Here is a 23,854-nt window from a genome sequence, read left to right on the forward strand (position 1 = left end):
TATATAAAGCAACACCAAGTTGGCTTCCTTCCTGGAGACTAACATTATTAAATTTTCAAAATTACACAAACAGGATGAAGTTGGGTCTTCAAACAAGTTTGGGAACTTTTAGAGATGGAGAATTTAAAATCATCGGGGACATCTGGGAGAAGATATGAACAGAGGGAAGGAGAAAACCATCATCTTTAGTGCCTTCTATGTGCCATCCTCTGTGATAATTGCCCACATATAGGCTCTCATTGATCTATATCTCTATTCTGGAAGGTAGGTTATATTTTACTTTAAATAACTGCCCAAGGCCAATTTGTTACTAAGCAGTAGAGACAGGATATAAACCAGGTCTGTCTGCCTCTAAACCCCATAATCTCCTCACTGATGGTTAGAGGGGCAGTGTTTAGTGGCTCGCTCCTTACACTCTAGAAACCCATTCTTTAGCCTGAAGGCCCTTGGGCATTTGTCCAGTTTCTGTCTACACTTGTCTATAATCAAGGCAAAGCCATTTAATGACAGTTTCATATATATGACCAAAAAAAAAAAAAAAAAAAAGGAAATCACACATTTTGTTGAAGTCCATTATATTCATTATGAAAAAATTCTTTTGAGACTACTGTTAATTCCTAGAAGTTGAATTATGTTAAATTCATTCAGAAGCAACAGGGCTATAAAATGATTTTGTGTTTCCACTTTCCAGATATGAAAAGAGAATTTTTACAGATAGTGATGATAGGTTTAGCCAACCCATCTCTTCAACTGAAACTATACTGCCATGTCCTAATTCCAGACTTGGGGCTCTCAGACCACCCACTTGGCCCCCTTGTTAAAAAGCTGCCTGGGCCTCAGGCCTCCCTTACTCTGGTCTGGCCACTACGTGCAGCCAAATTGCTGTACAGTGTTTCATCAGCAACTTAATCCACAGCTCCCCTGTGGGTTCTGAAGAGCAGAAAGCTAGCCAAACAGGCCAACAATAGCAAAGACACAACCCAAAGTCAATCCAATCTCACTGATAAGTTTTCCAAACTTGTGTTACTTACACAGACTTTTCATACTTTTTGTATAGCCAAGAAATCTTAAAGAAGATGTCTGGTTTGAGAAGGAGAGCTTGCCATGCATCAAAATAACCCTGGATTTTAACCACGATGGCACTTTCTGGAAAAACAAAACAAAGAGCAGAGTAGTTGAGCAAAAATGTGAGCCCAAGAAAGTTACCTGAGAAGAGAAGTTCCCCTGTATAGAGTCTCTTGCCAGCCTCGGCTTTAGCTTTCAGCCATATGAGTGCCACTAGACAAACCAACATTAGCTTATTCTGCTTGACATCTAAATCAACCAAGCTAACCAGAGTTGGCAAGTTTTCAAGTTTGTGTTATAGACACAGCTAGAATCTCATGTCACCTCTTTGAGTCCAACACCTTCCTGGTTTGTTTGTTTTTTTTGTTGTTGTTGTTGTTGTTTTTGACTATGGGAAATAAGAGGGACACCAGTAATTACGGGTGTCATTGACCTCAATTCTGGCACCAGGGAGGGCAAAAAGCCACATCACTCTCCTGGTTACATCTTGGTCCAGAGTATAGAATTCATCTTAGTATCCTTTATCATGAGCCTCATGCATAGTCAACTCCTAATGAACATTCTTTAATTAAATTACATGTTTGGGGAAAGAAAACTCCTGCATTTTTCAAATTGTGCAAGAAGGAAGGGAACAGACGTTTCTTTTCAACTGCTAAATACCAGTCACCATGCAAAATGTTTTACAAAAGAGACCTCATTTAATCCTTACAATCTTGCTAGGGGAGTAATATAGTGTCATCACTTTTTCAGACCAATAAACTGGGAAGCTTGCCTAACACCATACAGCCAGTGTGGCAGGCGGCCCTTAGGCTAGAGCCCAGCCCTATCTGACCTCTGAGCAATGTTCTTTCCTCTTGCTACTCTGGCTCCCTCAGGCAAATTGAGAGTTTAACTAGGATAGGGTTCGGAGAAAGGAAATCAACAGAACTCTGCATGGGTTATGCAGATTCTTAACATCACAGCCTGCATGCCTAAGTTTACAGAGAGATTTACATCCTTCCTAAGAACCCAGGCCAGCCAGGAACCAGAAGAAGCAGGGACTAATAAAACACGAACTTGCCTGACCTTCGGAGAGCTGCATGTAGGACAGGTCAGCCGGGATTAGAGTTCCTGTCTGAAGGGGATGAAGCAATGGGTGTGACTAAAAATACTCAGAGTTGAATGGGGCGCCCATCCAAATGACAGTCAGGCGAGGTTTCTATGACTCTTGTGGGGAGTAAGTAAAGAGCAGGGGACATGAGGTAAGCAGAGCTGGAGAGGAGAAAAGGAGGCTTATAGCTTATCTGTTCTTCCAAATGTGGCCAGTGAGGCAGCAGGTGTTACAGCTCAGCTGCTTTGGGCCATTGTTAAAATGAGGCCCCATTCTCGTGCCGGAAGTGTTCTTCCCTCAGACTTGGATGTGGCTCCCTATCTCCCTTCACTGAGGCTGATGTCCAGGTGTCCTCCGTGTGCAATCCTTTCCTGACAACTCTCTCTGGGATAGCCACACCCACTCCCCCCACCCCATGCACCTCCTTCTTCACTTTCTATCCCCTTTCCCTGCTTCGTTTATTCTTCAGGGCACTTAGTTTTGCCTAATGTATTATGAGATATTTACTTGTCTCTGTTTATATTGCCACTGGGATGTGACCACCTTGAAGGCAAGGACTTTATCTGTCTTGTTCACTGTTCTGTTCCCAGAACCTAGAACAGTGCCTAGCATAAAACAGGCAATTAGCAAATATTTTTTGAATGAATGCATGAGTCAGCAAACATGCTAGAATTCGGGGGAAATTACATTAAGTTGGACAACAGCAGCATGGAATTAACCCAACTGATTAGTGTTTATTTTTTGGTGGTGATAGAGTTGCATGTATGTGTTTTAATATTTGTTTCTGTAGTATAGTGAAAGGAGTAGCTTTTTGAGTGGGACATTCTTACAAGAGTTGTTATAATGCTACATGATAAACTCCATATATAAAGCAACTTTTTTATAGTAGATACTAAACTAATAGTAGCTCTTTTTATCATTTCCAACAGCATCAGCACCAGCACTATTATCGTACAGTCAAAATTTTCATTCTTAGTAGCTTTGAGGGAGGACTATATATGTATATTTATATATATATATGTATGTATATCTGTGCGTGTGTATGTGTGTGTGTGTGTGTGTGCATATGCCCACAAGAATGGTTGGAATTGGTTAAATATATCCATTTGATTGGTGGTAGGATATATTCATGGCCAAATGAACTGATCATATTTGTCAAGCTTTGACTGTGGGTAGAATCATATTTCCCAGAGCAATGAGGAGATGGTCCCTACTCACAGAAACTTATAAAGGAGCAAGGCAGACACTCTAGGGGGAAATAATCAGAAGAATACTTGGAGATGTTTGAATATGAGCGATGTAAAAAAGCAACATTATCTCTCCTTGAGTCTGTAATCCCCTCCATCCCCTTAGTCAATAAAGTGGAGCATGTCAGTTCTCACGTACCGTCCAAGGGGATCCCCAGGAAGAGAATGTTGGAGGTGTCCAGCATGATACGCCGCATGAGGGTCAGCACATCGATGTACCCCAATTCGTTGCTGACCTCCTCCAGCCTGTCCAGATGCGTGAGGATGGATCCAACACAAACGGTCACCATGCGCACAAGGCCCGGGCCGGACAAAGCTGAGGGAAACATGTCGGAGAGGGAGTCACATGAACTTAGGGACACACACAAATCAGCTTAGTATGGCCTTTTCTGTGTGGAGTTTCACCATACATGATTTTTTTAATTCAATAACTTAGCAGAAATTTTCATGTCTTTTTGAATACTTTTCTGCATTCTCCTAATTTTTTACAAACATGCATCACCTTTATGGGGAAAAGTGAATGAATGAATGAATGAATGAATGAAAATCTTAAAATATTCAAAATTAAACTCTTCTTCATGTTATGGCAAATCACTTGTGAGACTACAAATGAAACATTTAGTACTTATCGTCATGAATCACACATCAGTGATTTTCCATATTTATTGTATATGTATTTCTCTAAAGAAGGTCTAGATTTGGCCAGGGAGATGTTTATATTTCAACAGGTGGCAGGGTATTGCTATCGAACTACTCAAACTGGCCCTTGACTATTTGATCTAAAGTGCTTCCTGTTTAATTGTGGTTTATGCAGCTCAAAACGCTAGTCTTAGAAATTACCAAAAGTGTTCTCTTATTTTTGGTTTCTCTTCAGACTACTTCTAGATTTGTTTTACTCAGCCAAGGTCATGACAACTAAGCAAATTTTTGTTTGTGTATCAGTCTTCCCAACTGGCTGGGAATTCTTGAAGTGCAGTGACAGCCTCCTATTAGCACTGTCCTTCAAGTCCACAGTACATGGTGGCCTTCAAATCCTATTTGTCAAATAGAGGAATGAACGAATAAAAGGATGGGTGAATAAATGAGTAAAGACAGAGTGAACTGGCTCTGCTCTAGGTCATCTGGGTAGCTAGTGGGTCATGGTGGTAGATGATCTGTCTAGAGAATTTAACTCTAATTAAAGCCCTCCTTTCTCCTATTTTTTTTTAAGTTTTCTTTAAGAGTAATCTCTCCTACTTATGTCTTTTATTATTCAGACTTACTGTTAAAGTCAGTTCTTGAAATGCAATGAAAAATCCTAGGAAAATTTATAGCCATAATTCTTTCTTAAAAAAAAAAAAATCAGTTGTACAATAGAACCCCCTGAAGGCAGACTTTGCAAATAAGAAAGGAAGCCTGGTGAGCAGTTCTAGAGTCCTAACATTTCTACTTATCTATAAAAAAGGAAGGTTGGGTTGGTAGCATACTTTCTGATTTTCATACTTTCTATCACATTCCCAGGTGGGATTCCTTTATGATTCTTTAATGATTCAGCCCTTTGTGCAGAAGGGTTGGCTTGGAATATAGGTGGTTTCCTCCTATACCAATGTATGACTTGCCTCTCTGTCCAAGAGCGGGAAGCCATGTTTCAACCATATAAGCAAAATGTAATATCATTGCTTATAGGCAGTGGCCTGATGTGGATATAATTTTAATTTTTAAAATGTGTGAAAAAGTACTGAATCTTATCCAGGTTAAAAAAAAAAAAAAAGTAGAGCAAGTAATCAACGTAATTCCTTCACTGTGGAGAACTCTTCCGGCAGTTTCAGGAAATACAGGCTATTTTTTGCCCCTCCACCTTCATCTCTCCAGGATGGGCCATTTGCCTTGGCTGCTCTTCATTCTTTGTCCATTGGTAAGCCCAGGGAATCAAAGCCTTCATTAATGTTACTACTTTAGATACCAAAATGTACCCCCAAATTTTTTTCTTTTTTTTTTTTATTACATTATGTTAGTCACCATACAGTACATTAGTGTTTGATGTAGTGTTCCATAAATCATTGTGTGCATATTATACCCAGTGCTCTATGCAGCCTGTGCCCTTCTTAATACCCACCACTGGGCTCACCCATCCCCACGTACTCCTGCCCTCTAAAACCCTCAGTTTGTTTCTCAGAGTACATAGTCTTTCATGGTTCAGCTCCCTCACCAATTTCCCCCACTTCTTTTTTCCCTTCCTTCTTCTAATGTCCTCCATACTATGCCTCATATTCCACAAATAAGTGAAACCAAATGATAATTAACTTTCTCTGCTTGACTTATTTCACTTAGTATAATCTCCTCCAGTCCCATACATGTTTATGTAAAAGTTGGGTATGCATCCTTTCTGATGGCTGAGTAATACTTCATTGTGTATATAGACCACATCTTCTTTATCCATTCGTCTGTTGAAGGGCATCTCGGCTCTTTCCACAGTTTGGCTATTGTGGCCATGGCTGCTATGAACATTGGGGAGCATATGGCCCTTTTTTTCACTACATCCGTATCTTTGGGGTAAATACCCAGTAGTGTAATTGCAGGGTCATAGGGTAACTCCAAATTTCTGCTATATCAGGAAAACTAATGAGAAACATAACTCTCAAGGGAGATTCAAGAAATGCCTGGGTGGCTTAGTCAGTTAAGCATATGGCTTCAACTCAGGTTATGATCTCAGGGTCCAGGAATGGAGCCCCACTTCAGGTTCCCTGCTCAGCGGGGAGTCAGCTTCTCCCTCTGCCGCTGCTTCTCACTCATGTTCTCATTCTCTCAAATAAATAAAATCTTTAAAAAAATGCTTGGGACTCTCATTGATTACTAAAAATGTCAGACACAGCAGGGAACTTTTAATAAGTAATTAGACTTCTACTTTTTTTTTTTTTAAAGACCTCTATTTTTGGCATTTAATATGGGTAGTTTTATAATGTTTTTATTAGAAAATCTGATCTTCTATATACAATGTTTATCTCAAAAAAGGTCACAAAGAGATGTTCATGTCATTCTGCTTAAAATCTTGAATGACTTACTGTAACTTTTGAGATGAACTCAGCTTGGTGCCTCCCCTAGGCCTCGTGCCTACATGTGTCCATGACAGGCACAAGGGCCTACTTATGGACACACGGTGCTGTTCCACCCTTCTCTGTCTTGGAGTATCCTGTTCTTTCCTTCTGTGGAATGCATCCTTATCAAACTTTCTTAATGTAGATAGCTTTTATCTTCTTTCAAAACTTATTGCAAGCATCTGCTCCTGAAAAAACCTCCCATGACCCTTCAGAATACTTTAGATGGCCCATTTTTTCTATGTCCTGTAGCACTCTGCACACACCTCTAGCATAATATATCACCTAGGATGATATTTGGTGATATGATATCTGCCCCTCCCCCTTTTATAAATTTCCTGAGGGCAAGGACCATGTCTTGACTATCATTGTATTCTGGGTACTCACTAAGTTTGTGGCAATTTGGTACAGCAGCACTAGGAGACTAATACAGTGGAGTCTATAGTAGAATTGTACTGAGCCTTGGTGATGGGCAACTCTGTAGAGAGAATCAATGCGCAGCTGTGTCAGGCATAGATTCTCCCAGTCCCAGTAGCCACATGGGAGGCATCCAGGTTCACTACAGAGGCTGGCTGGAGGGAAGAATGTTGCATGGTCAGGCCTAAGATCCATCTAGCCCCAGATTCTATCACTGACAGTGTCGACAGGGCATGATTATCTTCCTTGATATTGATTTCAAAGACTGGCTGTGTGTATTCCCCAGCTGCTTCATTTTCCAGTGAAATACAGTAAAGGATAGATAAGGAGCCTTGGGACCAAGTCCCTACTCATCTATTATTTGCTATGTTGCCTGAGTAAAAATCACAACCTCTCTAGAACTGTGTTTCCCCAACTATAAAATTCAGAGACTGGATGAGATGACATATATAGTCCTTCCTAGTTCTAAAATTCTCTAGTTTTATTCACAAATTGCTTTCTGTTAAAACATCTAGGACGTCAGTCAATGATTCAGTGAACACATTGTTTGGCTATATTTAAATCAAACATGTGACTGAAACATTAAATTCTTAATTGAAATGATCCTAAGTACAGAGCTGTAGCTCTTCTTCATGTCTGTGGAATTGCTTTATGTATCAACAGGAAGAATGGAGCTTGTGGTGGTTAAAAATGTAGGCACTGGGGACGCCTGGGTGGCTCAGTGGGTTAAAGCCTCTGCCTTTGGCTCAGGTCATGATCCCAGGGTCCTGGCATCGAGCCCCACATCAGGCTCTCTGCTCAGCAGGGAGCCTGCTTCCTCCTCTCTCTCTGCCTGCCTCTCTGCCTCCTTGTGATTTCTGTCTGTCAAATAAATAAATAAATCTTAAAAAAAAAAATGTAGGCACTGGCATTGTCTTCTGGGCCACCATTTACTAATTTGGGGACCTTGGGTAAGTTATTTCAGCTTTCTTATGTGTAAAATGTAGGTGACAAGAGTATTTACCCCATGAGGTTGTTGTGGGATTAAAATATCAAGTACTTAGAATAGTGCCTACCATATCTTATTATTTCAACGTAAGTGATGCAGCAGAATTTAAGTTCCAGAAAAGGGGCTCATTTATAGATAAAAGAGCAGAAAGTCACCAGCATCTGATTACCTTTTGTAAAGAAAGGACGAATGGCTTTCCAGAGGGTTGGATTATTGTTAAATATGATGCCATTTTCATGCATTCCGATGCACTGCAATCCAAGTTTGCTGCCGAATCGGGAGCTATAGTGACTGTGCTTCATTACGTGGAACATACTTGAGGACCTACAGAGACAGCAAAACTTCGTGTTAATTTTGAAGGGTCCGGAGAGCTCATGATGATGATTTTGACTACCAGGTGGCTTTCTTAGTAAATGCATGTTGCTCTAAATGCAAAGCATTCGAGGGGTGCCAGTAGGTTAAGTGTCCAATGCTTGGTTTTGACTCAGGTCGTGATCTTGAGGTCCTGAGATTAAGCTCCAGGGTGGTTGGACTCTGTTCTCAGCACGAAGTCTGCTGGAAATTTTCTCCCTCTTTTTTTGCCTCCTCCCCTACTCACAGTCTCTCTCCCTTTCTCCAAAAATAAATAAATAAATCTTTTTTAAAAATGCAAGGCATACTAGTATTCATATTGAGTAGTGTTTGTGAGCATAAGAATATTCCTCTCCAGTTGAAATATTCCTACTTACTAACTCCCTGTTTGAGTATCACCAAAGATAGAACACACACACACACACACACACACACATACACACACACCATTCCTTATTCCTCCCCTTTTTTTCTAATTCCAAATCACAAAAATACTAGCCATGACTGGGGTAAGAGCTGCAAGGCCCTGAGTCCCAGAAGAGTCCAGCCCCATTCCAGACAGTTGCCACCCCCTGCAGGACTGAGTCTCAGAATCCTGAGTTCCTGGAATTGCTGAAGTTTTCTTCTGTTTGGAACAAGCAATTCTTCCTCATACCACCTATCCTCAGAATCTCTCATCAGGCCTAGTCTCTCCGGTGGGTATCATTCTGGGCTTGAAGGAATCTCCTGGGCACTCATGAGTCTGGCTTTGCTGGCTAGGCTGGGCCTGGACGGCTCTCTGTGGTGGTGGCAGCAGTTATCTTGAGACTACATTCCATCCTGACTCATCAAGGTCTCCAGGGTCACAGAGTTCTGTCAGGATATAGGGCATGGTGAGGCATTGATAGCCCTTGAGGTAGCAACACTGGGACCTTGCCAACAGTCTTCCTTGAACTTCTCAGCTCCTCTCCACTGTTTTGCTTCCATCCCCTGCCATGCCCAGCTTTTAAGGCCTGGGAAGAACTAGGGGGCAGGAAGCAGCTCCTTCTGTTTCTCTCCTCCCCACCCTTTTCCTCCTCTATAGGAGCTACTTCCTGCCCCTCCACATCTCAGGGAGGCAATTTGGGCATGATGAGGCACTGAAAATTAGAAAATGTTATAAAATTCAAGCTGAAGAAGTTATAGGAGCCTGCACATGTGAGTAGAGTATTATATTCTTAGGACAGTGGTATAGAATTCTTCTGTAGGGGGAGACTGACTCGCTTTGCTGAGATGTTAAGACTGCTTAGGAGTTAGCCTATGGCATTAGAAGGATAAATGGGTAATTAAGTAATAATCAAAAGGATTGAAGACAAAATAATAATTATTCTCTTCAGGATAAATAATAGGTGGGTTTTTTGGAGGATGGGTGCAAGCAGCATGGAGAAGGAGAGGGTGGGGAGCTGAGATGAATGCTGTAGAGTGAAGATTTGTAGAGAGAGGACACCTGTCTCAGTACTCAGCAAAAGAAGTCTGCTGTAATTTATGAAGTTGAGAATTATGGAGTAGATGGGATGAATTCATTTTTCACCTGCCAAGAGAAAAATTAAGAGATGTTACAGGTGACTGCATTTCCTGTGGCATGGGGCTTTGGCTGGAAAACAGGTTCATGCAGGGCCCAGAGGGAAGCAGGCTAACTGGACAAGGGCTGAATGATGGCTGAGGCCATGGATGTAATGGGTCAGGAAGCCAGAACTCCAAGATGGCATGTGTTAATAAGCTATGTGGCTAACCCTTCATAAGCTAAGCAAGATGGACACTACATGAAGGCAGGACAGTGTTTACTGGAGAATGGAGAAGATAACAGGACATGTGGTGCTTGTATGTCTATTGTTTTCATAAATGCCATAATCATATTGTAAGTGTAGACCCCACTTGGAAAAAAATCAAATGAGGTTATCTAAAGGGTATTGTAGAAAGTGGGCAGAGTGAGAACAAGAGGCAGACGAAACAGTGCAGAAGGGGTTGCAAACTGCCAGATCCCTAAATCCTCACCCACAGTGGTGCATGGTCATGCCTGAGTGAGTGAAGAAAGGGAGGTCACACGTCAGCCACTTCCTTTCAAGGCCCAGCCCTTCCATACAGAAGGCTGGAGCATGCCATCTCAGAGGCTTGGGGCCCTCCAACATCGCCGTGCTCCCGAGTGGACACTAGAAACACAGAGTACACAGAGGACTGCAGAGTTTGTGCTCAGAAAGTCTCGTGTGTCGTCCTTGGCCTCCCTATGGTAACAAAGCCTGTCCCAAGCACATACATTACCCAGACTCCTCTGAGATGCATGGTGACAGGTTCTTTAGATCGTAAGGCCGATGTCCAAGTACTTATATGTGGACAAGATGGCCAAATGCAAATTACCCTTGGTAAACTGTAAGCATAAGCAGATTTACTTCCCTCCATATATATTTTCAGCCACTTCAACGAATTTCCACTCAAGTATATTCAAATGGATCACCATTTTTCTTGGAGATAGGGAGAAAATGGGAGGGAGAAGGGTTTGGGAATTAAAAAGAGGAGTCAGAATGGTGAGCAGAGGAGGAATAGAGGTTTTTGGCATGCAACCATGGGAGGTGTGAAGAAAGTGGAGGCAGGGTAAACTGTCAGGAGTCTGGCTTTTGGCCGTGTTAACAGTGCCAGAGCCCCTACCTGTGTATGCGCTGGTGGGGATTTCAGGCAAACCCCAAGTGACATAACTCTTAACCTTGGGGCTTAAGAACTAAACTACTCAGGTCTGCCAGCTAAATTCAAAGAGATCTCCCCAAGCTTTTTTTTCACCTGGGGATTATAAATTACTGCCTGTCTCTGAGACCAGAGTGGAGTTCAGAGAAAGAGATCACAAAATTAGAAAGGAACTAAACATTTGAGCAGAGGAATAGGAAGAAAACGGGCACATTATTGCAAGAAAGCAAAGTATATCTAAATGTCTCTCTGGTACTGCAAAGGAGGGAGAACCTGGGCAGTTTCTGGTGTGGGAGGGGTAGAAGGGGGAAAAAACCTAGCAGCATGGTGCTTAAATGTGCAAAGTCAAAATATATAAAATATCACCTGTGTTACATTTTAGACACTGTTGCTATTTTTTTTTTTCTATTTGGGTGACCTTAATATTTATACAAGTTTTCATGTGTTCATTGTGACTTCAGTTCTTCCTCTCCACTTTTCCACTGAAATTTTGTTTTTCAACTGCAAATTCTCCTACTATGGGACGTTTCTGAACACATAACCCTGAGAGATGGGAGTGGCCATTATAGTGTATGTACCTGGTTCCTACACTGGGCTGGAGTGGCCATATTACCACTTGCTCTTCCCTCTTAAAGTTGATACTTGGTTCCTAAAAGGATGACTTTGCCTTAATGAGGTTGTTCAGTTAGTGCTTGTGAAAACACATTCCTAAAGAAGGCATTCGGCCAAAGGAGCTGGGGGCTCTGGCTGAATCGATCAGTCTGTGGGCTAAGAATTAGCCAAATCCTCACATTTATGATGGCTCCGTAGTCCTATTTAAATTTTAAAAGAAAGACCCTGAAATAATGTCAATGTCAAAAAATGAAAACAATTATTTTATGAATAAATTATGTACTACATAATTTCTTTAAGGAAAAAAATTCTTATTTTCAAATCAAAACACTCTATTAAGTCAGATGTTCTCTCGATTCTGGATAATTTTCGTCAAATGATCCCTGTGTTTTGCACAAGTTTTTTCTCTCCCTAGCGACAAAACTAAAAACAAAAATCCAGATGCTTCTGTTTATATTCTAGGGAATTAATTTGACTGACAAATAGCTAAAACTTTGTCCTGTATATAAAAATCATGCTATGAGAGGGCTGAAAATCTTATGAATAGATTTCAGGACTTTAGGTTCTTTTACCTTTCCCTACCTTAGTCTATAATGACAACAGAAAGTAAGTGATTTGTACATTCTGTATTCACAAATTCATATCTAAAATTTTTAAGTGTTCAGAGGTAAAGCAGAACACTATTTTTTCTGGTCTGACCCCTAGAGCTTTTATATACTGCATTTAAGCATTTTAGCCTGTCCATTTACTTTGAAAAATTACTAATCAGTTAAAAAAAAAAAAAAGAACAAGAGACTCCATCCAGACTTAAATCCTGCTAAAGGTGTAGTTACTAAAGAGCTAACTTCAGACATAAATGTGTTCTTTAGGGGGCGCCAACAACTCAGTTGATTTCTTCGAGTCGGAGGCTCAGACTTGGACTTGGCAAAGGACGAAGATAGAAGTGAGGGACCTTGAGGGAGAAGACTGGCTGCAGGTGAGCAATTTAAAACCAAGGTTTTGATCAAAGGTAGGCTGGCTTTATCTAACCAGAATAAATCAAGAAAGTGAAGAAAAGAAAGTTGGTAAAAGAACTAAGGACTCCAGCCCAGATCTCTCAGGACATTCTGGAAATAGTGGAGACCTCGCTCCAGCCTTGTGGGCTAGCCTGTAATACAAGTTAAGGGAGATGTTATACTGACTGGGAGAGCAAGGACTTCTTACCACTCAAGAGAGACCCCAGGCTCAGGAGGGGTAGTGGGTAGTGCAAACCGGATGGTAAATGAGGTCATTATCCTTCCTTCCTCTTTTCCCGCCCTCCTTCCCTCCCTCTCCCCTTCCCTCCATCCTTCCGTCCTTCTTTTCTTCCTCTTTCTCTCTTCTTCTTTTATTTTCTCTCTTCCTTATTTGAATATAGTTGACACAGTGTTATGTTAGTTTCAGAAGTACAAGGTTGTCATTCAACCAGTTTATACATTATGCTGTGCTCACCACAAGCACAGCTGCTATCTGTCGCTATACAGTGCTATCACAAGACCTTTGACTGTATTCCTGTCCTGCACCTTTCATCCTTGTGACTTATTCATTCCATAAGTGGAAGCCTATATCCCCCTTTCCCCTTCATTATTCTTCTTTAAACATGACTAACGTCAAAAGACATTGTCAAAGATGGCAAACCTATTGTCTATTCAAAATGAAAAGTAGCCGGAGTAAGTTCTTAGGTATTGAGGAGGAAGCCACCTTCAGTTCTGAATTTAAAGGACTCACTTAGGGGCAACTGGCTGGCTCAGTTAGTGCAGCACAGGTCTCTTGATCTTGAGGTTGTGAGTTTGAGACCCGTGTTGGGTATAGAGGTTACTTAAAAAGAAAATCTTCAAAAAAAATTTTAAAAATTTAAAAATAGGGGCGCCTGGGTGGCTCAGTGGGTTAAAGCCTCTGCCTTCGGCTCAGGTCATGATCCCAGAGTCCTGGGATCGAGCCCCACATCGGGCTCTCTGCTCAGCAGGGAGCCTGCTTCCTCCTCTCTCTCTGCCTGCCTCTCTGCCTACTTGTGATCTCTGTCTGTCAAATAAATAAATAAAAAATCTTAAAAAAAAAAATTTAAAAATACACTCTTTAAAAAAAAAAAAAAAAAAGGACTCACGCTTCTGTGGCCAGGTTCAGGAATGATGAGTACTGAACATATGGAGGAGAAACTAATGGAATCATTGGTACCAAACAGTTAAAAACACTTGCCTGTGTAGACCTGTTTTGTGTTGAGACTCACAGTCTGTTGATCCCCTTGCCTTTCCCCTGTCCTTTGCCCCGCTAATATTCTCACTTACCCAGCTTAAATAGTGGAATCATGCAAGAGAAAAACAATTTTTAGAAAGGAGAGATCTGCCTGTAACTACCCTACCCAGTGATCACATTTAACATCCCTGATAGTGGGACAACCTTTTCTTGTCTCTTGATAGGATGCAGTATGAAGTGCCCAATATTGCCAAGGAGGTATCGTTACAGAAGTGTTTAACCTGAATGAAACTGAGCCTTAAGCCATAATTTCCAGTTTATAAAAAATACAGGGAATAGGGGAGTATGTTAAGTGACACCATAATGTAATGAGAGAAATTTGGAAATGCAGAACATCCCATAAGACAATTGACTTGGTCTCTTGAGAAGGTCAATGTCACGTGGGGCAGGGAATGAGAGAACTGCTCTTTCAGCTTTCCTATTCATTTGAACATTTTCTTAATAAAAAATTGGAAAAATATTTTATTGTCAATCATTAAAATCACTCTCTCTTCCCATGCATTCTCAACTCCCTTGACCCTCTCCTTACTTTGTCATAGTTGCCTGGTAAAAACTCACCCCTGGCTAAATCCAACTCTTAGCTTACTCTGGGTTTGCCCCTGACAGCTGAATATGCCTGGGGAAAAAACTGCACATGCACATGTACACACACACACACACACACAGGTCCCAGTTAAATTCAAGTGGACCCTTAGCACAGCTGGCAATTCTACATTTCCTCAAGTCCCTTCACTGTCACTGTTCTAGATGACTATTACAGCCCGACTTCTCACTCCTCAAATACTCTACTTCCTCAGTCTCAGCTAAAGACTTTATTTCTTATTTTACTGAAGAAAAAGAAGAAACTAGAATCTCTGTAAGCTCCAACTATTAGGATCTGTGCTTGTATTTTCAAACTTCCCAAACTTACTGTGGGTGAACTTCCATGTCCCTATTCAAGACCAACTCTACTGTCACTTGGACCCCCTTGCCATCTCACCTAGCACACCCCTTTCTCTTCCATCAACAATTTTGCTTTGTAATCCATTATTGCCATCTCAACACACACGTTGTAAATTCTCCTATCTTACAAAGGCTCCTTGGACCATACATCCTTTCTATTTCTTTGTCCCATTTCTCGGCTGCCTTTAAGACAAACTCCTTGGAACAGTTGTTTACACCTGCTGTCCTACTTCTGCCCCCAGCACTCTGGCCTGACCTTCCCGCCCCACCCGCCCAACCCCCTCCGTCCCCTGCCTGTGAAGTTCTGCAACCCCCACCGCTTTGGGACAATGCTGGTAGGGAAAGTTGGACCATAATCTCTACTCAGTTGTAATGACTGCAGATCTTAAACTTTTCAAAAGAAAAAACCTGGCAAAGTATTCAACTAAAAATAAAAAGCTTTCTGAGGTCCAGTGGGGTATTTTCAAGAGGCACGGGTAGTTCTGGAAGGGACCTGAAGAACAGGCAAGGGAAGGAGATGGGGACAAACATGTCCTATTCCCGCAGGAGCTCAGCCCTTAACAACAAAATTGAACGGTTCAGAGGCAATTAAGGAGAACACAAAGACTCCAACCAGTGAAGAGCCTGTGAGGACAGGATGAGGAGAGAACTGAGAACTGGGAGAGCTGGGGGAAGGGCGGGATGGGTTGTGTACTCATCTTGAGCATGAATCAGCATCTGAATTGGTCAGGGTCGCTAAGGTGATGTTCTTAATGAAGACAGGAGAGCAGTCCGATGCCACCCTGCACTGTCACTGAAGGATGCTACTTCAGGAATGGCTTTGGGCTTCCAGGATTGGGTCTTGTGATCCAAATGTGTAGTATGTGTTCTGGTTCTCTGGTTCTTTGTCACATTCTTGGCTCCAGTTCTTATACTACCACCACTTGAGCTAGACTGAAGGGTAAGTTGATCAGGGGAAAGCACTCCAAGCCTGCTTAGCTGCTGCCCAACCCCAAGGCAAGGCCCCCCGGTGCTGGCAGCTGCTTACCTATTCTCCTGCCTCAGGCTCTGCAGCACATTGGCATTACTTGGGGAGCTCTACAAATACCTGCTGCCCAGGTTCCACCCCCCACCCCACCCAGAGATTCTGAAAGCTGGGGTGTGCCCTGGGCACTGGGATGTTTAAAAGCTCCCTGGGCGACTTTAATGTGCAGCTTGTGTCCTGAGCTATAGATTAAAAACCCTGCAGGTCACTTCACCTGTCTGCTGAGAAGGGCTGGAAGGCAACTAGCTATGCCGGTGGATGAAAGAACAGGGTCAAACATCCCAAGCCCTGAAGCCCTTGTGTCATCAGTCCCAGGACATTTTGAGACATTTTGAGGACATTTTGAGACATTTCGATACTGTGGGCCATTGCTAATGTAAAGTATTAATTTCTAAAACCTAAATCCTGGCTGACCAGAGTAGCCCAGAGAAATAAACCCAAGGATAATTATTGGTCCCCACTTCCTTCTGTGTTATTTGGTTCAAAGAATTGACCTTTGAGATTACCATGGTATTTTATTAAATAATGCATGTAATCTTGGCTTGAAAGAAACCACTGTAGTTTCCAGAAATGCTTCACTTACTTCTGAGTAATAGTCTATATATCTGGACAAAAAAATTCTAATGGATCAGTAAAACCCTAGTTTTACTGTCAGGGAATATAAAAACTTATCAATGACCCAGTGTTGGAGTATAACATTGTGAAATATCCAGTAAAGATAGCTGAAAGTCTAGTGAAATGTGCTCTCTATTTTCTATGATCAGTAAATAAGAAAACTGGTATTTCACAAAGCTAGATCTCTACAGTCAATTCCTATTTGATTAACCCTGGATGAAGTCAATCTGCTAAATTTATCCAGAAAATATAACAAGTCATTTTTTAAAAATAGGAAATATTCCTGATTTATTTGAGGTCACTCAGCTGAGACACTGGCCCACAGTCACAAATAGAATAGGAGTATAAGAATGACATCTTTTTCTGGGCATCTGGTTGGCTCAGTGGGTTAAGGCCTCTGCCTTCGGCTCAGGTCATGATCCCAGGGTCCTGGGATGGAGCCCCACATCGGGCTCTCTGCTCAGCAGGGAGCCTGCTTCCTCCTCTCTCTCTGCCTGCCTCTCTGCCAACTTGCGATCTTTGTCAAATAAAAAAAAAAAAAAAAAAAAAAAAAAAAAAAAAAAAAAAAAAGACATCTTTTTCTACTGTTTCCCCTTCTAGAGGTGCTCCAGAGCTTGCCATTAGAAGCACATTAGCAAATTGATGCAGATTCCTTTCTCTTGAGGGTTTGGTTTTCTTTTGTTTTAACTGCTCGCTTACAGCAATAAGACCAAAATCTTAGGAAAGCAGAAAAGATAATGCCTCTCCCTAAAGAATGTCTCGTCAAACTCAAATTCTTTGGATTCTAAATTTCCATTCACTGCTCAGAGAAATTTCAAATAGTTTCCCAGCTTTCCAAGTTCTTTATCTATGTACCTTTGGGTTTAGGCAAAACTCAAGCATTCCATTTCTATATAGGATTAGATTTTTTTTTTTAACCTAGGAAGTAAAAACACAGCCTTAGCAACAAAAGCATCAAGATATCAAAATAAGTTTGTTTGTTACTTAATAGGAAAAACACAGCCTTGGTTTTAAAAATTTGTCTCTGATTATAAAAGACTCACTTGCTAATAATGAGTGTTTCCTCTCCACATATCCAGACTCTCATGAACTCTCCATACATCTTGTTGTAGTAGTTGCAGGCACTGCCGATGCCCATCCACAGAAACCTGCAGTGGGAGATGAGGGGCCCGATCCCCATACAATAGCCAGGACCTAGGAGAGTCATCAGAGCAGAGTCAGCATTATAGCAGACACCAAAAAAGAGTAACCGCTTTATGTTATTTCTGCTTGTGTTCTTTTATATCTGAAAGGTCTTTATATCTTCCAGTGTATATCTGTGAATTACTAAACAAACAAACAAACAAGCTTAACATGAGAAAAAGAGTAGTTCAGTGTCCATACCACAGTAGTTCCATTTGGTCTCCATCATTTTGATCTGAATGAACCAGGGTAGGGGTCTGCTATTTTCTTGCCATGTTAAACAATGTCAGTGAGTTTTAAAATCAAGTCAGTCAGTCCATCTAGTTCCAAGCACGGAGACCAGGACTTGCAACAAGCTGACCGATCTGTTTGGCTGTCTAGTTTTGTCTGAAAACTTTCAATTTGAATGCCCAGCTAATGGAATGGGTGGGTTAAAATTAGATTGTAGTTTTGGTGTAAACTTTTTAACCATTCATTTTTTTTAACCATTCTTTTTTTTTTTTTTTCCCCTTCAAAAAGGATTCCATTTGAAAGAAGAATCCTAAGCTAAATTTCATTATGCAAATAATACAGCTAAGCATTGAGGAATTAGTCAATGAGTCCAATTAGAGTCTGGACTAGAATTTGGTCCAGTGATGTGGTTTTACTCAAGAAAAGTGACTGTTCATGTCCTTGCTTACATTAAAAATGGAGAAATTTGCTATTACTTAAACCAGAGAACAAACTTGCTAGCTTGATTTTACTGGTGGCAGTAAAAAGTTAGACAGAAACTTCTTGGAATGGTTTTAGGAGTTTTCCTGGGAATAGTAGCTTTTCTACATCAAACCTTTCTCCTTTAATTCCATTCCAGTAGTAAAATAGGAAACCAACATGCACAATGGTTTGAGACAGTATTCTCATTCCAGGGGCAAGTGCTGTATAAATAAATCTGGATAATCTAAGCTTCTGCTTAAATTATCTAAATTAGATCTTAATTCCCAAATTTGGCAAATAAGATTTAGTCTTTTGCAATCGCTGGATTAATGGGAATATGACTGTCAGGTTTTTTTCTTTAGAGTGAAGGTCTTTTGGAAGGCCTGGATGGCTCAGTTGTTAAGTGCCTGCCTTCAGCTCAGGTGATGATCCCAGGGTCCGGGGGTTGAGTTCAGCATCAGGCTCCGTGCTCAGCAGGGAGTTTGTTTCTCCTTCTGCCTGCTGCTCCCCCTGCTTGTGCTCACTCTCTCTCTTTCTCTCTGACAAATAAATAAATAAAATCTTTGAAGTGAAGGTCTTTGGTAGTATCTATAAAATCAAAATATTTTCAAAGGGTTCTTCTTAATCTTCTGATTGTTCTGATAATACTGAATTATAAGTAGATGACTGACTTTATATTAAATAATTTCATTAAGTTCTTTATAAGATTGAAAAAAGAAAATTTGAATATGTATTTCCTTAAAGGTCATCAGATATATAGATCTCTAATCAACTAAAGTGTATGTAACAATAAACTACTCTGCTGGGGTTTACAGCTTGAAACATTGTAGATGTGTAATAAGTGTTTCCTGGTGAATTTTTTAAAAATTAATTATAAATGGGTATATAATGTAAAGGATGAAGTTTTAAGTGTCATCCTCATTTAGAGTATTTTAGGTAGTATTTACATTTTGATAAAATGGAAAAATATTGTTGTGTCATGTACATTTAGTCCACAGGAGGTCAGACATCTGGCTATTTGGAAATAGAATCATTCAAGAAACATTTACTGACTTAATATGCTAGGCCCACGAGGCACAAAGACATACAAATGAAAAGCTGCACTCATCCTTTTTATAATCTAACAGTTGGGTGCCATGTAGATAGTTTTAATATTAGGGAACCACCATTCAAGAGAACCACCATCTCTTGATTGGGAACCACCAATCAAGAGATCTGACAGTGCAGATCTCTATCCACTGAAAAAGGGAGATGATAATGAGCTTTGCTCAGGTTGAAAACCTGAATGTTCTAACCAGAGGAGAATCCGAGTCTGGAGTCCCTAGTGATTGATCAGTTACTTGTCAGCTTAAGTCATCCAACAAACACTTACTGAGACTCTGCTAGGTAAAGACCCTAACTACAAGTCAGAGGCCAGAGATGAGCGATATGCATAACTAGGTTCCCATCAGAGTCCCGGCCAGGAGAGGAGAGTATGTGAGGAGAAAGTACAATATTGAATTATTATAACACAGTGTGACCCTTTCATTTACATGTATATCTTAAACCCTCCATCTGAGAAAAGACTGTTCTAGGAGGGGAGAGACTTTGGTACGATATTTAGGAAATACTTTGTTGGCAATCACCTTAAGCTGCTCTCTGCCTGTCAGATTTGGGAAAGCTGATCTAGACCTGCAGTGATTTTGGGAGGCTCTTCCATACCCTAAGAGGAGCAATGAATACTACACTGCCTGTTTGTGCAGAAACAGCCTCCCAGAAGCCAACAGCTGGGACCTTTCACCCAATGTCCTAATGCAGAAGATGTTGCATTCCAGGCTATGTGTATGCCCTAGAGAAACCTGTGCATGGGAAGGTTCATAGCAGCACTGCTCACAATAGTCTCAAACTGGAGCCACCCAGCAGTATCATCAGTATCATCAGTATCATCAGCACCAGCAGTATCATCAGTAACTAAACCATGAGATGTGTGTGCTACTGCATACCATGCAAGCTATAGTGGCATGTCACAATGTGGGTGAAGTTTCCAAACACAATACTGAGCAAAAGAAGAATATAGAATAACATAGGACTCAATTGCTAAAACAGTTAAAATTAACAGGCAAAATTAATCTGTATTATTTGGGATATGAGATTAGGTGGCAAAATTATAAAAAGCAAGGGAGTGATTATCACAAGACCGAAGAATGTTTATCTCTGGAAGTGAGAGAGGAGGCCCAAGAGAAGTTTCTGGGATGCTAACACCCTGTTTCTTGTCTTGTGTTGTGGTGACATATTTATTTGTACACTTTTCTGTGAAGTCTTAGTGGGAGAAAGGGAAATGTGTGGCTATGTCCTTTTCCCAGTGCCATCCTCTGAGGACATCGTGCCCAGGGCAGAGAGAGGCTCTGGGGAAGTGGACCCAGATGCAGGTTCGGGGATGGCTCAGGAGACTTAGCTCTGAGTTCCAGTTTCATCACTTACTAGCTACGCACCATTGACCCTCTTTAATCTGTTTCTTCATCTGCAAAATAGGCATAAACACACCTACCTCACCAGAGTGCTATGAAGATCACAAGAGAAAAATGAATGTGAAACTGCTTTGTAAATTGTAACTAACTTAAGTGTTTTTAAATTATTACACCTTCTTAACTCCCCTTGACTTTCCCTGACCCTAAGCTTCCCCCAAACCTGTAAAACCAAGAACCCAGAGAACCAGTGATTTGAGGAAACTACCAAAAGGAGTTCAGGAAGAACCACCCGAACAAAGCCAATTTTCCCACTTTTCCTTACCCCACTGGGCACCATGGGACCTTAGTCTGTGCCACAAGTGGATTCTGACCAGAGCTCACATTTCCGAAGGGAAAGCATAGGACTAGAAGACTCCCAGCTAGTAAAATGATCACTAACCTGAAATTTAGGAATTCCTGGTTACCCCCCTACTCCTCAACTCCCACTTCCTTTCAAGCTGAGATGCTGCAAGCCATTTCCTTTTTTGGGGCTTTAACCCCTCACTGAAGGGTTTGAACTCAGTGGTTTATTTCTCATAATGATTTGTTTGGGTAAGGCCATTCACTTCTCTGGGGCTCGGTTTCCCCTTCTGTCAAGTGAAGGGGTTGAGCTCATATCTATGGCTCTCAATTCTGACTGCTAATGAAAAATCACTTGGGAAGGATTTTTAAAATTTTATTTTATTTTCAGCTGGGGGTCGTGATACAGAGGGAGAAGGAGAGAGAGACTCTTAAGCAGGCTCTAAGCCTAGCATGGTGCCCAGTGTGGGCCTGGCAGGCTCTATCTCATGACCTCAAGGTCATGAACTGAGCTAAAATCAAGAGTCAGACCCTCAAGCAGCTGAGCCACCCAGGAATCCCAGATTTTTTTTTTTTTTAATAATATCAACATGCAGGCCCTGCCCCAGACATGGCTGAGAACCATAGTACAATTAGTGTATGACAACATGATGTCCCCAGCGCAGGAATGGTAGACACAGTGAGCTGTCACGTAGGCTCCTGATCCAAAGCTCCAGGGGTGCCAGTTCTTGTGCTTGCCCCCCATAGGCTGACCTCCTTTTTCAAAGATCCAGGGACTTCTTCTAACACTTGCAACATAAATGTCTGGGGGGACTTGCTAAAAAATACTCTCCACCTCACCCCACTGTACACACATCCTGACCTGGGAGCCCACTGTGGGAGAAGTCCAGTGAGGAAGGGGCTGTTGTGGGAAGGAGCTCAAGTTAAAAGCCATGAAAGAGTCTTCCCTCAGAACCCTCAGGGAGCAGAGAACAGCATTAACTGAGTGCTCTGTGTTTAAGTGGGCATGAAAACCCCCCACAACACCAGGCTAAATCAGATCAACAGGACACACAGTTCTCTGGAAATGTTTGGAAGAACCAGACATGGGGCACTTGGCAACTTGGCATCAGCTTCACATTCCTACATTTAGTCACTCTGCGATGAGGCCCACTGCACTTGGAAGTGCATAATGACTATGCTCTTGAAGTAAAGCCTTGTTGGTTATCTCATGAGACTGGGGATTGAGGCCTGCCCTGAATAATTTTCACTGAACACCAGAGAAACATTTGAATAGTTCTGATAATTCGGAATTAATCTGATAGTGTGGAGTGGTAGCAGTTTCTTTTGGAGTTATCTGCATAATTATATGACACCCTATGTTTGGTTATCCACAGATCTGGTTGATGATTCTTTCAGGGTATGATGTTCTAAGGGAACCACAGTGGTCCCTATTTTTCTTCCACTGCCCAGGACCCAGGCAACTCTTAGGTGGCACCACCATTACACCTACCCCCAAGACTAAGAGGAAATGTGGGATGAAGGAGAAAGAAAGAGTGGGATGAAGAGAGGAAGTAAGTTCAAAAAAGGAAGAGGGCAGAGCTCATGGATGAGGCAAAGCAGGAGGGAGGAGAGGGGTATAGAAGCATTCCAGGTGCGCCTGGCTGGCTCAGAGGAGCCTGGCTGGTCAGAGGAGCGCATGACTCTTGATCTCTAGGTTGTGAGCTCAAGCCCTACACTGGATGTAGAGATTACTTAAAAATAAAATCTATTTAAAAAAAGAAGGCATTCCCGAGACATTTTCACCTCCAGAGCAACACTGGAATGAGTTTGAATTAAAAAAAAAAATTCCTGGTTTACCTTGCTTCACCCCATCTCAAACTTACTGTTTGTTTTTTTTTTTTCTTCCATCTTTTTTTTTTTTTTTTCCCCCAAACTTACTTGAAAGGATACTTCTGCCAAGTCTACTTTACCAAAGCAAAGCACAGACTGGAAGGGATTATCTAAGATTTTTTTTTTTCAAATGCTTTCATTTGAAAAGTGCAGGTAATTGGTATAAAATTTTTCACCTGAGTTTTTATTTGCTAACATTGCCATGGGCTTCTGCCATTTCCCCATGTTTGCTTTTGTCCTTTTGTAAAATTTTCCTTACCCTCATGGACCGAGAGCCCCAAGGAAACAATCTCCTTAGTTACAGAACTAAATGACTGACTCACCTGGTATTGAGGATGTGTCTTCATAATTCCAAACCAAAAGAATAAAGCCAGTGAGCAACAGCATCAGCATGGTGGCCACAGGCATGACTTCGGGCATCATGCTGGTGATGTTATAATGCATTGGGTTCAGCATTTCCAAAACCATCCTTTGTTGCTGGATCTCAGGAGAAAAAAACTTAAAGTCCTGTGGAAATCAGAGGAGCGAAAAAAAAAGAAATTAGAGAATCCTCAAAAGGTGACATCCAGGACTCCCGTTGCTTCTTCAGAGGATGCTGTAGTGCAGAAATCAGCGTTTGTTTTATAAAGTGATTGGACACCCAGACAAGATAAACTTATGGTTACAAGTCAAAACAAGCCAAAGAGAGATCTTTTGGCTTCAAGTGCAGCATTTCTGACCTTGGTAGAGTCTCAGGTTTGTTTAGACACTTGGTTTGATAGAACCTTATCATCTTGCCCTTGAGTGGGTAGAGTGACTGAATTCCCAATTGAGAATCAAATTTCTTACCAAAATATAAGAAAATGAAGCTCGTTCCAGAGGTAGAGCCATTCTGTGACTTCATCAACAAATACTGCTTAGGCAATCTTTTTCTCTTGACATCAAATCAGTT

The 23,854-nt window shown here is 41.4% G+C and overlaps 1 protein-coding gene and 1 long non-coding RNA gene across 3 annotated transcripts in view; one reads left to right on the forward strand and one right to left on the reverse strand.

Moving 5' to 3' along the window:
- LOC131836281 (aromatase) overlaps nt 1-23,513 on the reverse strand; it is a 33,613-nt gene extending 10,100 nt beyond the window's left edge. The window contains exons 1-5 of the mRNA XM_059181539.1: nt 23,247-23,513; nt 17,434-17,584; nt 8,051-8,205; nt 3,542-3,718; nt 1,032-1,146 (exon numbers count right to left, since the gene is read on the reverse strand). Coding sequence (XP_059037522.1) covers nt 1,032-1,146; nt 3,542-3,718; nt 8,051-8,205; nt 17,434-17,584; nt 23,247-23,391 — 743 coding nt within the window. The 5' untranslated portion in view covers nt 23,392-23,513. The remainder of the gene's footprint in view (nt 1-1,031; nt 1,147-3,541; nt 3,719-8,050; nt 8,206-17,433; nt 17,585-23,246) is intronic.
- LOC131836284 (uncharacterized) overlaps nt 1-23,854 on the forward strand; it is a 204,195-nt gene that overhangs the window by 108,811 nt on the left and 71,530 nt on the right. For both annotated transcript variants that reach the window (XR_009355574.1, XR_009355575.1), the window contains exon 4: nt 12,408-12,514. This is a non-coding gene — a long non-coding RNA (uncharacterized LOC131836284). The remainder of the gene's footprint in view (nt 1-12,407; nt 12,515-23,854) is intronic.

This window comes from Mustela lutreola, chromosome 7 (assembly GCF_030435805.1).
Source record: "Mustela lutreola isolate mMusLut2 chromosome 7, mMusLut2.pri, whole genome shotgun sequence".
Lineage (NCBI taxonomy): Eukaryota > Metazoa > Chordata > Mammalia > Carnivora > Mustelidae > Mustela > Mustela lutreola.